The sequence below is a fragment of the Bubalus bubalis genome, chromosome 12 (assembly GCF_019923935.1).
Source record: "Bubalus bubalis isolate 160015118507 breed Murrah chromosome 12, NDDB_SH_1, whole genome shotgun sequence".
In the NCBI taxonomy this organism is placed as follows: domain Eukaryota; kingdom Metazoa; phylum Chordata; class Mammalia; order Artiodactyla; family Bovidae; genus Bubalus; species Bubalus bubalis.
In genome coordinates, this window is record NC_059168.1 from 95,797,651 (window position 1) to 95,814,511 (window position 16,861).

General features: G+C 43.7%; 1 protein-coding gene across 10 annotated transcripts in view; it reads right to left on the minus strand.

Annotated features, from left to right (window-relative positions):
* Positions 1-16,861, minus strand: part of MAPKAP1 (MAPK associated protein 1) — a 232,608-nt gene that overhangs the window by 48,656 nt on the left and 167,091 nt on the right. For 9 of the 10 annotated variants that reach the window (XM_006049251.4, XM_006049253.4, XM_006049249.4 and 6 more), the window contains one exon: positions 11,732-11,839. The exons of the other annotated variant lie outside the window; for it this stretch is intronic. In XM_006049251.4, the coding sequence (XP_006049313.1) occupies positions 11,732-11,839 (108 nt within the window). The remainder of the gene's footprint in view (positions 1-11,731; positions 11,840-16,861) is intronic. 10 annotated transcript variants of the gene reach the window in all.

A 16,861-nucleotide genomic window follows, 5' to 3' on the forward strand; every position in this document is an offset into this window, starting at 1 on the left:
CGATGATGCACACGACAGACACACCATCTAAAGGCACACATCTGAAGCAGACTGCTACACCAAAAGCATGTTTTTTGTTTTTTTTTTTAACTGGACAAGTTCTGACTTTGAATGTACACCTTTACTGTCTGGATCCTTCTGGAAAGGCGTGAGTCCAACCACACATGAAAGATGTCTGGCACTGCACCATGTGCATATTCAAAAATACTACTGTACGATCAACTTCACATTTCAAAACTACTTCTGTTAAGAGAAGACATTTTTATCTACTCGAAGTAAAAAAAATAGAACCCAAATATGTTAAAAATAAACATTAAAAAACCACTCCCCAAACTGTTAATTTAATTGAAATATAACCCTTCGGTATTTTGTTAAATTAGCAATTAAAAAGGTCACAAGCAATTAAACGAAACAAAAGCCACACTGTGTTCATCTACATTAATGCTGAACTGGGTCTCCTCGTGAATGACAAGATAAATTGTAATGGTGCCTTCAAAGACTTCACACCGCATTTTGTCAAAGTCGGGAGTGTTCACGTCTCTATGTGCCATGGATTACCATAATGTATCGTGTCAAAACGCTCGGGCTGCAATAACTCAAAGATGTATTGTGATAGATCAAATTTTGGGGTGGGGCCTAAAAGTGACTTGAGCACTGGAGCTCAAACAGACTGACAACAGGCTCTGGAAGGATGACAGAGAGCACTTTCAGGATACGGAAAGCACCGAGGGACAAGCAGAAAGTCTGAGAGAGGAAGGAGCTGAGGTGCCTGGAGTAAGGAACCAGGAAAGAGGAAACAAGGAGCAGCACTTGTCTCAAAGGCAAAACCAGGCTCGGGAAGAAGGGGCAAAAGGAAGGGGAGAGGGGAAGGTAAAGGAAGAGTGAGGAGGCGAGAGTGCGAGAGGGCTAAGGTGTGGCCTCGGGGCTTGGCATCACCGCAAAGAACCCAGAACACTGCGTTCAGAGACACAGAGTCGAACCAAACTCTGGCACTGAGGGTCCGGAGCAGGCCAGAAACTTGCCCAAGGTTCCACTGTTGGGAAGAGACAGAGCTGGGACAGATCTGTCAAGACCCCTGTCCCTTCTTCCCCTCCTGAGTCACCATGCTCCTACGAGCAGTAGCAAGGACAGGGACTAAGGCGTGGGTAACTGTCACCTCTAAGTCAGCTCAGGGCCCCAGGCGTGGTGAGGGAAGTCGGAGCGGCTGGGGGGGTGGGGGGCGGTGGGTCTATAACCTCAATACTATTTTCATAATAATGACAGTAAGACATGAGTTGCCCTTTTACATCTATTATCTTGGAAGTGCACAAAGTAATAAGAAGTTCATTGATAACATTTCTGATTCCACATTGCAACCAACCTTCAAGTAACTACCACTTGAGTTTTGGTAGAGTAACAAAAATTCATATGCACCCTTACTGAAAAGGCTATTGAAATACTCCCCTCTTTTCCAACAATGGATCTATGTTAGCCAAATTTTCTGTGACTATTTCAACCAAAATAAGGTGTTGTAGCAGACTGAATGCAGAAGTAGGTATGAAAATCCTGATGTCTTCCAAGCCAAACATTACAGCAATTTGCAAAAACAGAAAACAGCTGCCCATTGGTTCAGAAGATTAGTCAATAACTTATCTTCCTCATGGTACAAAAATAAATGCTTTTCAAAGAAAAGAAAAAAAAAAAAACCCAAGCCAAAATAAAAGTGTTGCTCTTATCATTACATTTTTATAAGAAAATATTTTTATTTAAAAAAATTTTAATAAACATGTTACTTATGTTAACACATAATGGATTTACCATTGTTTTTAATAAATTCATAAATAATTTAAAATCTTTCAGTTTTTAATTCCTAATAGAGAGATAACCCAATAAACAAGAGCTCTTTGGGGTCTCAATAATTTTTAAGCATATAAAGAGGTCCTGAGACCAAAAAGTTTGGGAATTGCTGCCTGTATTGGTTCTTACGCCATGTCTTCATTGTCCCTGGACACCCATGTGGACAACCATGATGGGAAAGAAAAGTGCAAGTACAGCTCTGTACCTGTGTTACATCCCTGACAACAACCACAAACAGAAAGCCTGTACATACACTGTTAGAGTAACAGGCTTCCTGCCAGGTGTCAGATCAAGGCTAATTACAACTAATATTGTTTAAGAAGCGTTTTCATATACTACATGATTTCACTGGAGCTGAGGGAGACACTTAGAGGCAGTACATACATAACTTTCTTTCAGACAAATGAGCACTAACGATTAAATTAAAGCTCAGATGAACTTGATGTACGCCTCCAGCAGATGTCTTATGTTCCTGGACACAAACTACATGGAACATCAAACTTCGTTTTATGATTCAGCGAGTCTCAGGTCAAGTCTAAAAGGCCTCATCCAGTTAGAAGTTAAAGCAACTTCTATCTTTCATCTCCAAAAAAATCCACGCCAACTTTAGAGCTCAACCGAAGTTCAGTGGCCTTTGTTACATTCTTACTTGTGGGCTTCCCTGGTGGCTCAGATGGTAAGGAATCTGTCTGCAGTGTGGGAGACCTGGGTTCGATCCCTGGGTTGGGAAGATCCCCTGGAGAAGGGAATGGCAACCTACTCCAGTATTCTTGCCTGGAGAATTCCATGGACAGAAGTGTCTGGTGGGCTACAGTCTATGGGCTAGCAGCCAGTTGGACACAACTGAGTGACCAAGCAGCAGAGTAGTTCATATGTACACTCTCTGTGGCATGATGGCCCTGGTGACCCTTCCTCCCAGTCACCCAGCACCAACTGTGTGCCAAAAGCTGTGCTCGTGCTTTGGGATCACTGGAGGATGGCAGCAGGGTTTGCACTTGGCTGGTGCAGAGTCGATGAAGGTGAGTGGTGGAAAATAAAACGGTGTGGGTGGAGGGGAAAAGTCTTCAGAGAGCAGGACCTGACATGCAGTAAAATACTGTTGTGCAAATGACTGAAGAGTAAACAAGCTACCTTCTGCCCCATTCTATCTTGTAGCCTTATTGCTACTCCCCAGATAGAACAATGCCGGCTTCAGCCAAACTGGATTTTGTTCCAGTTACGCTATCTGGCCAGAATGTCCTTTCCACTCTTAAAATTTATACACTTAGAGGTCTAATCCACATGGAGTCTTTCCCTGATCTTTTCCCTGAAATCCTGTCACCCTTTGCTGAAGGCTTTCATGATAAGTGTCTTACATGATAAGTATCTGGACTCCCTTTCTGGACTATGCGCTCCTTGAGGGCAAGAACATTCCATCCTATAGAGTGCAGAGCAGATGCTCAATAAATGCTGCTGGTGGCTTGAATGAGGTTGATGTCACACATTAACCATACCAGTATCTGAGTTGTACACCATCCCTTGAGTTTTACCTCGGTTACTAGAACCTGACACGCCAATCCTGCTTTTCCACTCAGACGCCTTACCTGGCAGGGAGCCTGCCTCAGCAACAACTGCGGTGGCAACGAGCATTTACTGAGTGCTTACTGCACGGCAGCACCACGCTCGGCACTTACATTGTCGCACTTCATTTTCTCAATGCTCCTTTAAGTTGGCTAATAGTCTCCTTGCACAAGTGAGAAAAACAAGGCTCAGAAAGTCATCCTGCTAGTAGACTCATACCACTAACATCAGCTGGAGTCAGGACAGGAACCCAGGCCTAACTGCAAAACTGTGCCCTTAACCACCACATAACCCCTTGGGCAAAAAATGTTCCTTAGGGCGACTGGGAATGTACAAGTTCATGGGCCGTAACAGTATCTAAGGAGAATACAACTATGCCTGGCTTTGCCAGAACAATCAGGGATAAAACCTAACTCTCGCTCCTCCAGTAAGACTCAAAGCTAGTACGCGAGTGAGTCACGGAGAAAAAACTCTCCTTTAGCATTCTATATCCATCACACTTTTTTTCCAAAGTCCTTTTAAGTCCCCAAAGACTCATAAGCCCCAAACTTCTCTTCTATTAAACACTTCCCTTTGGCTACTAGTCATTTTTGCTGGTCTCTAAAAAATAATCAATAGGTGATATACTGTAACACACACATGCACACTCCCATGCCCCGTGCAGTAATCTCTCCAAAGCCTCCAGGATCATACACTAGGATATAGCCTTCACTGAATTTGCCGTGGTGCAACCAGGTAGGGATCCGTGCTGTCAATGCCTAATTGATTAAGCTCTTGGAGTCAGAGCCTTTCCACAGGGAGATTTCAGACCCTCGATAAATCAGGATAATCTTGTTTTATGAGGTGATCAGAAGGAAACGATTTCAGGTTTGTAGAATTCCTAAAAAGAGCAGATCGTGGAGGCTGGGGGTTGGGGGGAGGTTTAAGCTCTGCGTCCAAGCTCCTGTCTGGTCCCCACTCTCATCTTTCAGCGCACGCTCCCCTGCTTCTTTCATTCCACTCCATTCAAATACACCATCTCAAGCACACCAAGCTCTTTCTCAAGACTTTTGGACAAGCAGTCCCTTGGCTTCCGAACATTCTTCATACTCATGATCTGAATGACTCCTTTTCATTCTTCCTCAAGGAAGCTTTCTGGCCTACTCTCACCAGCTCCAGAGCCCTCCTATATACTCTCACCCCCTCACAGCACTCGGAGCAGCTGTGAACTCCATGATGTGTGGGCTGTGTATCCTCTCTATTCTCCCAGGACAGTGACTGGCCCAGAAGAGGGGCCATCTATGTTTGGAGGATGAATGAGCACATATATGTCCAGAGTGAGGCCTATACAGGATCGATCATGACCATGCACAGGTCTGAACCACTCGCTCATTACAGGTCTGCCTGGAAGCTAGGGTGATGACCGGATTCCCCTCGCTTCCTCTTCTGTTGTGTCTGTCCCTGTTCAAAACACAGGAAAAGTAATGGAGTCTTCTAGAGAGTCTGGGCATTTTGGACAATTTACATGACAAAATATCTTAAGAACTGTAACAACTGATCAGCACTGAGGCATCTCTCCGACTCCAGAGTCAGAATGAAGGCGCGCGCTGGAAGAACCCCACCTCCCATCAGGGGAGTCGCTGCAGAAATGTCACCTGCTGCGTCACTCGACCATCAGGCAGGGGCTGCAGGGCAGCTTCCAGGGCCAGGAGCCCGCGAGAGGGACGCGAATCTCTGTGCCCTCACTTAGAGCCTGTACGGGCTTTGTGGCTCGTCAAACATGTTTCCACACTGCTCTAAAGTACCAGTGTATCGCTTAATGAAAGTTCTTAATTGTAATTCAATTAATTACATACACAGAGTCCCCAATTACATTTTCCAATAAGACATTGGCTGTGGTACAGGTCTAAATGCACTTAACCAATTTTAATATATTAAGACCAATTTCCCTTGAATACTAATTACTACCTAATGATAAAATGAAAAGGGGGGGGGACTTTCAACAAAGAGGGGGGAAGTGAAAATGCAATTTATGTGGAATTTCTCAGCCCAAAGAGCACAAGGCAGACACTCACTGCTGAAGAAGTCGGTGTGGACAGGGCACACGCTTGTTTCCAGTTCAGATCAGCACTGTGTTTTGCCCTAGGGATCACTCACCCTCGGTGCTGGCTGTTGCCCAAAGGGGCCCACAGGAAGTCTAAGAATCTAGAGGGAGAAGAGGAACGACAGGGAAGTAAAAGACCACCACTCACAAGTGCAGACTAGCCGGGGTATCTGGACGCACAAACACAGCAAGTGGCCAGGACTCGCGCTGGGCACTGCTCTTTACCACATGCTTTTAATGCACACAATTTCATTTAATCCTTAAAACAGCTCCACAGGGAAGGGATTCCCACTGGGTTCTACAGATAGGGAAATGGAGCTCAGAGGAGGGCTTGCCTAAGGACACGCTGGGGCCCCAAACATCCTGCCTTTCCCCTACAACACACTGCCAACCAGCTCAAGGCAACCAGACAGCAAGAGGCGGAGACACAGGTATTCTGGCCTCGGGGATACCGTGTCTGTTTCATTTAAATTCTGTTAGTGTGCAGCAAGCAGGGAGCTATTATCCAATATCTACTTGAAAAAATTCTCACCCATACAGAAAATTCCTTACAGGGAACATGTTTCCCCCCACCAGAGGCAGACACGTAATCGGCTTTCAGCAGTAATTCAACCTAAAATATGTACCACGAACACCACAGGTCATTACCATTTGTAAATAAGAGTTTATTTGCAGGATCACATTTTTTTTTTCCTCCTGCTTTTGAGGACTGCTGTTGTGGTATAATAAAAGAGGCTTAAAGCCCTGGTACTTAAGTCACATGAAAGAAATTGGAGAGATTAGTCATTTGTAACTGAAGAAGGCAAACCCTCCAGAAGCCAAGGAGAACCCCGAGGGAGTCTCCAGGGCTGGCACAGAGCGCACTTGGTGAGCTAAGAATACGCACCAAGAAGAGGAGACGGAAACACACCAGAATAAGCAGTCATTCACTGTCTGCAGTTGTTTTTTTATTGAGTATTTTTTTATTGAGTAATATGGATGGGAGTTGGTGATGCCAGTGGTAAAGAACCTGCCTGCCAGTGCAGGAGACATGAGATGTGGGTTCGATCCCTGGGTCAGAAAGATTCCCTGGAGGAGGGCATGGCAATCCACTCTAGGATTCTTGCCTGGGAAAGCCAATGAACATAGGAGCCTGGCTGGCTACAGTCCATGGGGTCGCAAAGAATCAGACACAACTGAGCACATTGATGGGGGCGGGGGGGGGGGAGGGAAAACCCCAAGTACCTAAAGATGATGAAACTCTCATATCTAAAGATGCTCACGCAAAACCCAAGTTCCTTTTAAATGTCATCACACACTTGTACCTTGGAGCCCCAGGAAGTAGCCTGGTGATGCCGGGGTCTCAAAAGGCTCCCTTCCCTCCTGAGGAATGAACCACATCTGGCCACGGGCACTGAGATGTAGGGGGAACTCAAATCCAGTCTCTGCCCTTTGGGCGGGGGTGAGTGGTCACAGTCCAGTGTGGGAGTGGGGAAATCCATCTAGTGGAATCAGTGATCAGACAGCGGTAAGAAGAAGGACTTTACCAGAGGCCAGGGAATGGCGACCAGGCGGGCTGCGGCGGCTTTGAGAAGGAGGTGCCTTCTTTCCTGGGTCTTCAAGGGGAAACTGAGGAGGTGAAAGAGGACTCCCACAAACTGAGACCCTGAGACACGCTCCTCTGCCACAGTCCAGCTATCTGAGGGTCTGCCCACCTCGAGGTGAAGCTCTTCCTCAGTGCAGCCTTAAATAAAGGAGACTTCACTAAGGCATTGAAATAAGGGAAGGTCTCCTTGAAAAGAAAAGGAGAGCAAAGGAGATTAAACAGGTATTTAAAGAATCTTCTTTCTATGCAACTTCTTTAAGGAAACAATTAGATTCAGCTCTTTCACTAGACTTAGTGGACAGAAGACACATTTTTCTAGGTCCCCTAATTATTATTCATGTGATCATGAGCAAATCACCTTCTTAAAGCCTTAGTTTCTTCTTCTGTAACAGAAAGATGATGACCGTGCGTGCCTAGTTGCTCAGTTGTGCCCAACACTGTGCAACCCCATGGACTGCAGCCCACCAGTCTCCTCTGTTCACTGGATTCTCCAGGCAAGAATACTGGAGTGAGTTGCCATTTCCTCCTCCAGGGGATCTTCCTGACCCAGGGATCGAACCCTTATCTCCTGCATTGGCAGGCAGATTCTCTATCCACTGAGCTACCTCGGAAGCCCAAAGATGATGACCACACAAGTCTAAGAATAAAAGCACCTCTATCTCATTTAATCCTTCCAACAACCTTGTGAAATGGATTCAACCACTTCCATTTACACAGGAAGCTGAGGCTCAGAGAGGTGACCTGATTTGTCTGATGTAAGAGGTGGCAGTGTCCAGCTAAGGTCTGCCTCATTCTAAACACCATGCTTTAAGTACTACGCTGAACTGCCATGCGGGCAGACCAGTGAGCGATAAAACAGGGAAGACACAGTGTCTGACGCTTTGTGGCACTCCATAAATCCGGTTCAATTTCAGGTCTATTTTAGCCCTGATGATGGGAACTTTCCAAGTTTCTCTCTTAAAGCTGTGGAAACAATAAGTTGGTATAAGTGGCATCTTTCTTCTAAGGCTCTGGATGGCTTCCCATGTACGATCAGTGGGTAAAGGGAAAGGTCGCTGGCAACATTTGGTAGAAAAGGAAACTGAAGTTCAGTCTGGTGCCAGGATTTATATAGGCACTTGGACAAGAATGGAAATCTTCTAATGTTACATCCTCTCTATAATGTACTCAGGCTTCCTTCTGGTCTGATTCCAGCTTCGAGCAGACAGTTGGCTGAAGGATGCAGTAGATTATCAGACTAGAATCCAAACTGGAAAGCTCAAGGACTTTGGCTTGTCACTTTCTTATTTAGGCCAAGATCCAAGCACAAATGTTGCCTCTCAGTCCCTAGGCAGAAACTCTTGTCATGTTAGCTTCATTTGCAAGCTTCTCTCTTATAGTACATAAAGACAATTGTCATCACCCTTCTTAGGATTGAAAATTTAGGTTGCTGTATCAACAATCTCAGGGTAGGCTTTAGAATCAGACAGTTGACTTAGAATTCTGCTTCATCACTTAGTGACTAGCTAACACTGGACAAGTCACAACCCCTCTCTACAATCAGAAAAGCATCTTGAAAGGTGGTTGTGACGATTATAAAAGAGGGGGCAAAATGTATCACACGAGACCTTATAGAAGCAGGTCTGAATAATTTAAAAAGATCTTTTGATGTGATTGGTATAAAAAAAAGCCATGCCCTGTCCCTCTAAGGAAGGAAATCTGAAAGGCTTATACCTGCTTTTATGCAGTCTTCTCAATCAAATGCTCTTCCTTATAGGTGTACCTCCTCTGGGACACCAAAGCACAGGTGCCGGAAAGCACCCTGCTTCTAAGTTCTCTGATCCCGTGACACAGACTTCTGCACTGGCCCTGGCCCCCGCTGTCCCTTTCCCCTCCATTCCGCATCACTCCCTCCCCCCACCACATACCTCCTTGAGGGCCCAGATAGTTCTAGTGCTTCAGACTGCCACATCCTTGCCTCATCTGCTTTATGAGCCACAGAATGCTGCTCTTCTGTTATTTATTAATTACAGTTAATATTTATTGAGTGTTTTATTATGTCCCAGGCACCATTCTAAGAGCTTTATGAATCTGCCCATCAACCTTATGAGGGTAAATTAACTACCTAAGAGAGGTTAAGTAAGCTGTCCAAGGTCACACAGCCAGTTAGTGGCAAGGCCAGAATGTGAACTGAGGGCCTGGCTCGACAGCGTATTCCCTTAAACACTGCATGATAGATGCTTATAATTTAGCTCACTTCTAAAATGGCTTTAAGGATAGCAAGCCTGTCCTGATCAAATACAGTGACAGAAGGGAAAAAAATTTTGTTTCTGAAACATTTTTATCTCAGTACAATTTATTAATAGGTAGCTACTGGGGAATATATGCATCCCTGATTAAAATTTCTATTTAAAATAAATCTTTTCTATAAAAAAGAAGAAATAGTTTTTATAGTTTACTTCCATTTTACAGAGACTAGTTATAATATTCCATTGATTCCAAACCACTGACTACCTGGCACATTCTGTACATGCTGGTACGGTCTTCTTTCACTAACAAAGTGATTTTGACTCAAAGGCAAGCGTTGAAAGGACCTTGTGAATTCTTTAAAATGGGAGTGCTGAGGCTAACAGAGGTCATACAACTTAATTAAGACTATGCTTATACTTGGAAGTGGAAGTAGAGTAAGAACAAGAGACCAGATTTCAAAACTTTATCCATCAATCCTTATAGCTTTTCTTTCCCAGCAGAAGAAAGCTGCACCTTATCCTCAAAGAAAAAACCCCCCAAACCCCAAACCACATTTAATTTGGAATCACAGCATACTGTGAAATACTATACAGCAATTAGAAACAGGTAAATTTATATATGGAACAATATATGGATTGATGCAACATATGGAGTATTCTCTATGTGATATATTGTTAAAATGATAAAAGAAAAACGTAGAGCACTGATGACAGTTTTTTCCATTTGTTGCTAAAAGGGGGAAATACGTGTGCGACCCCATGGACTATACAGTTCATGGAATTCTCCAGGCCAGAATACTGGAGTGGGTAGCCTCTCCTTTCTCCAGGGGATCCTCCCAAGCCAAGGATCGAACCCAGGTCTCCCGCACTGCAGGTGGATTCTTTACCAGCTGAGCCACAAGGGAAGCCAAACAATACTAGAGTAGGTAGCCTATCCCTTCTCCAGGGGATCTTCCCAACCCAGGCATTGAACTGGGGGCTCCTGCATTGCAGGCGGATTCTTTACCAGCTCAACTATCAGGGATCCCAAATGTGTGTGTATATATATATGTCTTTATGTGGGTGTATTCATGCACATATACAGAATATGTTTGCATATGCTTAGATGATCCCTGGAAAGATACCAAAGACACTGGGAACAACTGTTGTCTCCTATAGAGGAGTTAGGGGAGAGAAGGGAGGCTAAAAATTTTCATTATACTTTGTTACCTGAAATTTTTTTGCATATCTAAGTGTTATATATCCAAAGTCTATACCAATATCCTAACAAATAATCTTTTATCTTATTCAAATAACAAGAAGTCAACAATTTGAGACAGAATCCACTACAGAGTTCCAACGTACAGTGCAAGGCCCAAAATGGGTGATGAGTGAATATCAGGTGAATTCATAAAGGTCAATCTGGTATGGATCAGGTGTACCCTCAAAGACTTGACAGTGTAGTGGGAGAGACAGACATCAATCATTCATTTGGAAAAATAGATAATCATAAACAGAAATATATGCCATGAAGAAAAAGTAGTATGCTCTATGACGGAATATAGCTGGGGACCCAAGCGAGGGATGGATGGGGTTTAGGCAATAAGGGAACAGGGAGATCACAGGTGGCCTCTTTTAAGGTGACATTTAAACTGAGAAGAAGGATGAGAAAGTTAACCAGAGCAGAGGAAAGAAGAAACTGCCTGTGTGAAAGCCCTGAATGAACCAGGAATGAGGGCGAGTTGGCTGCTGAGATCAGTCTCCACATGTTGCTCCTTAAGTCAACTGGGGTACAGAGGAGAGGAATGGCCAAAATTCAGAAATCTGAAATTCTAAAGAGAAGGAAAGAAATTAACTAAAATTTAAAGAGGCTTTCTTGGAGAAGGAAATGGCAACCCACTCCAGTGTTCTTGCCTGGAGAATCCCAGGGATGGGGGAGCCTGGTGGGCTGCCATCTATGGGGTCGCACAGAGTCGGACACAACTGAAGTGACTTAGCAGCAGCAGCAGCAGCAAAGAGGCTTTCTACACACCACTAGGAACCACCCTATGCTGCCTCCAGCCAAGAATATGAAAATGGTCAGAATTTTCTAAAACCTGATGACTGACCAGTGATATCGACAGGGCCAGATGCTTTATATACAAAATAGCCTTTGCCACAGAAAAGGCCTTACATTTCTAAGCCGTTTCCAGGACTGTTCCTAATTTAGGAAGACAACAGTTTAACAGATTAAATATTAATCACAGAGGGCCAAGCAGGATGCAGACTCTTTACCAAAAAGCATGAAATCAATCATTTCACCCTGGGATTACGCTTCTGGCGTGAAGGCTGAGGTCTGCTTTGGAAAACAGTCACTTCAAATCTGCCTAGGGAGGCCAGACCACTGACCGTTCCCAGACACGGGACTGGTGAGCATGTTGCAACGGACAAAGCGGACATGGAGCGAGGAGGCCAACGTACTGTTCTCGCGGACCAGGCAGAACTCCCAGGCGCTCTGGCTCTCCAAGGTGCTCTCCAGGTCCACGGCGACGTTGGGCTCGCTCTGCTTCTCCAGGCGGTACTGAGGGCCTGGAAGATCAAAGGGGCAGGAGGAGGGGAGGAGGCTGAAACAGTGAACTGAACATTGAGAAAACACCACACGCCGGTGAAAAGCTGACAATGCATTAGAAAAACACTGATGTCTGCTTGGGGTCTAGCTATCCAAGATGGAAGAGTCTGAGTTTTTTTCCCCACAAGGTTTCACATATTTGTCTGTTCTATTATTGGGTCTACTTTTGTGCAGTTCTCCCCTAAACGAGATGAGAGGTAAAAGGCTTTTGAGTCGGACTGACTTGGAACCACCATTGTGGCTACAATGGCTTCCCAGATAGGAGCAGGTACCCTCCCTTCCCTGAAGCTCTGATTCCTGATGTATAATGTGGGAACACATACCTTGAAGGGTTATTGTGAAGATTAGAGATGACACAGGAAAAATACTTAGTACTGTACCTGCCTCACAGGAGGCACTCCTACAACATTATAGTTATTATATGATAATGAATGATCAATTACAAGCAGAAATAAAGTATGCTTAGAACCCAAAAATGCAGAAAAATTTTTTAAAAAGCAGATAGGGTAAAAAATAAACTCCAGGTTTGGGGGTTATAGTGACAGAAGGATAGTAGCTACTGATTCATGGTTTGGTTGAAATATTTATGAAAACACAAGAGGCACAGGTTCAATAATACTGAAGACCAGGAATATTAGATACCCTGCATCTCAAGGGGGTTCTGAAAGATCTTAAAACACTGGGGCATTTTATACATTTATTCATGTATTTCTTTGTCAAGCCAAATGACAATCTTGTTCTCAGATAACACCTAACGATCCAATGATCGGATTCAAAAGACTGCTCCTGTTGTTGTTAATGGGTATTGAAAAGATTAGAGGTGTAAGAAACTGTCTGATTATTTTGACTATGAAAGGCATGTTTGGTCAGACAGGAGGTGGGAGAGATCTGAGGAGGTGCCAGAGGCCTTGCGGGGCTCCCAGGTGCAACACGTATTTTTAGATACGTTCCTCAGCTGTCGTCATCTTGTCGATTATTCATGTCCGACATGCCTCCTCCATGTCTGGAGGCCTTTCACTCACCTCCGGCCGTCCCCCTCCCACGCTCCAAGCTCATCCGCAGCGCTGCACTTGCAGCTCGGTTTCCTGGCATATTTGATCTTTTCTCTAACTGGTATTTCACTAGCGTTTCTGCCGATCCTCAGAATTCTTACATTCGTTCAGTCCTTTTTTACACTACTTAGAGGTTTTAAGCCTGCACTAAGTTAACAACGCTCAAGACGCATACAACTATTTAAGGACATGCATGCTTAGAAGTCTATACAGTTCTGATAAATTCTAGTACACTGTATTCAGGTCAAGAATGCATTGCAGTTCAACATTCTACACAGTTCAATTTTAATTCCAAAAACATGAAGCGAATAAAGGTATGGAAATACAGATAATTCTCAGTTTCCATGAGCCATCACCCGGCAGTGCCAACATCTGTCAATTACCGAGCCTGCGTCACCGGATGCTTTCATACTCACTGGTGGGAAGTAGTCACCGGAAGTCACACCCAGCTGAGCTTGAAGGAAACTTAGCTGTTGAGAAAGTCCTAAGAGCGCTCTCCCCTGCCCCCTCACCTGCAGCTGTCCCCTCCCTAACCCCCCACCTTTCACAGCCCTGGGCAGCTTCGGCCTAATAGAGAGAAGAGAGCCACCACCAAACTTGGGGAGCTGCTTTCTAAAGTACTGGCCTGTTAATTTCCCACAACCTTGGTATCTCCCAGCAACACAGTGCATAGGCACTGACTTTCGCTTCTATGAATTTACAGTAAAATTTGGGTACAAAGCTGTAATAATTCATTTTTTTAATGACAGTCAAATGTGGGAATAACCCAGACCTAACAACTGGTGGTTCATATGATAAAGAATCTGCCTGCAACACAGAAGACCCAGGTTCAATCCCTGGGTTGGGAAGATCCTCTGGAGAAGGAAACGGCAACCAATTCCAGTAGTCTTGCCAGAACTCCATGGACAGAGGAGCCAGATGGGCTACAGTCCACGGAGTTGCAAAGAGTTGGACACGACTGAGCGACTCTGAGACTCCAACAGGGAGGCTAGTTAAACAAAATATTGTGAAATACAATGAAGATATTAAGATATTAAGAGTGATGTTGCAAAAGTATTTGATTTTATCAAACATGTTTATAATATGCTAGTTTATGAAAAATTATAATACAACATGTGTAAGATGATTTCAATTATGAAAAATATATGTAAAGTAATGGGGGGTGTACTGGAAGGTTACTTCCAAAAGGTGAACAGTGATTACACTGGAGAGTGTGATGATGACTGTTTTTATTTCTCCTTAGTGGTTTCCTGTATTTTTCAAATTTCCTATAACAACTTAAATAAAAGCTACTTTTATTTATCATTTTAAAAACATTATATCTACTTATAAGTCCTCCAGTTTCTTACTATGCCATTTTTCTGAGGATACTTTAACTACCACACACTGTGGCATCTCCAATAGGTCTTTCGTTTGCAATACTTTAATCAAAACTAGACATTATCTGTTTACGTAGATCAATACTTTCATCTTTAGTAACCTTGTAACCTGGCATGGTCACTCTGAGCACAGCATATAGGCTTTTGGGTGTCTAGAGCTGCTTGCCTACCTGACAGGTAGATAGTAAGCAAGCCACCCTCTTCCTGCTTCTGGGAGCCAAGGCCGGCTGCTTGAGGGTGTACTTCAGGCTGGTCTCCTTCGTACACTTTTTCCTTTTGGTCTCTGTGGCTGCCTGGGAAACATGGATGAGGGAAACCAGGGGAGGCAGGGAGTACTACCAAGGGTCCCTTATCACTAAACACAGGTCCCTGCATCACTCTCTAAGCCATAAATGCCATCATTCCATATTTACTTTCTTGTTTCTTGAGTTCTGTAGATTTTTCTACAAAAATAATTTGTTTCCTAAAAGTTGCTGGAGGACTTTCTCCTTGAGCCTAGTATCATGACGATTCTAAATTGCCGCATGGCCATTATACACCAAGCACTCCGCATATGTTACCCTACTAAATCCTCACAGCAACTCTGAGAGGCAGATATTACTACCCTCATTTGACAGATTGGGACCCTGAAGTGAGGGATCACGCAACCAGTCTAAGATCACACGGGTAGGAAGCAGGATGGGGAAACGTAACCAAGGGTCTTTGGCACTAAAGCCTATGTATTTTTGAAGCTTTCTTCCTTTAACAAACTATAAATGACTGACCTATATTAAGAAAAAACAAACCCATAGTTTATACCATAAGTATATATTTTTGGTAGCTCTGTGGGTTCATTTGGGTTCTAAATTATTTGTGGTTTCTATACACTCATTTCTACAATAGATGATCTGAAATAATTATTTTAGTGAAATTCACAAGTGCTAAGTATCCCATGCTCTATCCAGGTTCCTTAGGAATACAGGCTGACCTTATTCTGCCATCTGTCCAGGAAGATCCTCTCCCCATCTTTCTTAAGAATATTCCTACATATGTACAGTTTTTTAAGTAACTAAAATGTCGAGCATAATCTTTTGCTTTCAGTTCTCCAAGGTCGTCCACAAAAACTAAGAACAACTTGCTAACCCACTTCTGAACCTGGCAAATGACAGATGGGTCTTAACTTTGGGGAGCGGAGGCTAGTTAAGCTGTAGATGAGACTTCAGATCTGGACCCAAATAGAAAACTGCCTATTACAAATCTCAATTTCTCTCATGATTCTTGCCTGAATGCTGGATAAGACAGCTCATAGAGAAAGACCGTTTTACACGTTTTCTTCTGAAAAGGCCAAACTGATAAACTTTAGGTCATACAGTGTAATGAGAGGCAGGGGATACATGAGAAGCAATATAGCCTGATGATGAAGGGCACACACTTGGGGCCAGATTGCCCCGGTCTAGTCCTGGCTGAGAAACGTAGCTCTGCGACTTTGGGCCAACTTACTTAACCTCTCTGTTTCTTCATCTATAAAATGGGGATAATGCTAGCAGCTACTACTTTATAGGTCTGAGGATTCTGTAAGTTAATAGTTATAAAGCAGTTAGAACAGAACATTAATAGTGTCATTTAAGCTTCCACCATGGTCATCCACATTATCCGACTTTTAGAAGAGATCATAACAGAGAACAAGGTCTACTATGTGCTAGGCACTGCGGTCGGCCTTTCATATATCTCATCTCTTTCACTCTTGATTATCTTAGGATGTAAAGAGTACAAATTCCATTTTATAGAGGAAGAAATCATGACTTACAGAGGCTAAATAACTTGCTCAATGTCCCACAGGAAGTGGCGGACTCAGTCTGACTTCTTACCTCAGACTGCCCAGGCCTGTGGTCTACACATTACACATGGATGTAGTGTCTCACTTGTATGTTCTTAATAAATGTCTGTTGATGATAATCGAGATTATAACAACCCAGACCTACTATATATCAAACACTAGTTTCTATCAAATGTTAATTTGATTTTCAGGCAGCTGACACAGGAGGATAGGAAAAACAGCAGCCAAAAGCCGTTTTATAAAGACAAGCTGTGAGGTCAGTTTCCATTAACATACTTTTGCCAAAGAAGTGATTATATAAAAATATGAGGCTCTTTCACACCAAACACGACATCGTTTTCAAGGCAATATCCACCCTTTGGAAAGGTTTGTAAAATGTCACAGCTGTGCACGGAGTTCCATCCCCTTTCCCTCACAGCAGAGAGGAATGCAAAAGGAAGACTGTGGGAAGCAGTTACTCTGCAGAGACGAGAAAACCTGCTTAGGCATTCTGATGATGTATTTATTGCAGTAAAACCATGTCACCGAATGGTCTAGGAACAAAATACTGCTCTGGGCACTTAGGGAGGGCTCCAAGTTATAATACCCAGGCAGGATTTTTATGGGATTTTGTAAACCCAAAGCAAACATCTTAGGATGTAAGTTTCAAAGGAAATCTGTAGTATCTGTTGGATGGTGGATATATGCTCAGTTCAGCTTCCTCAATGCCTTTTCTTTAATTCTCGCCTGAAATGT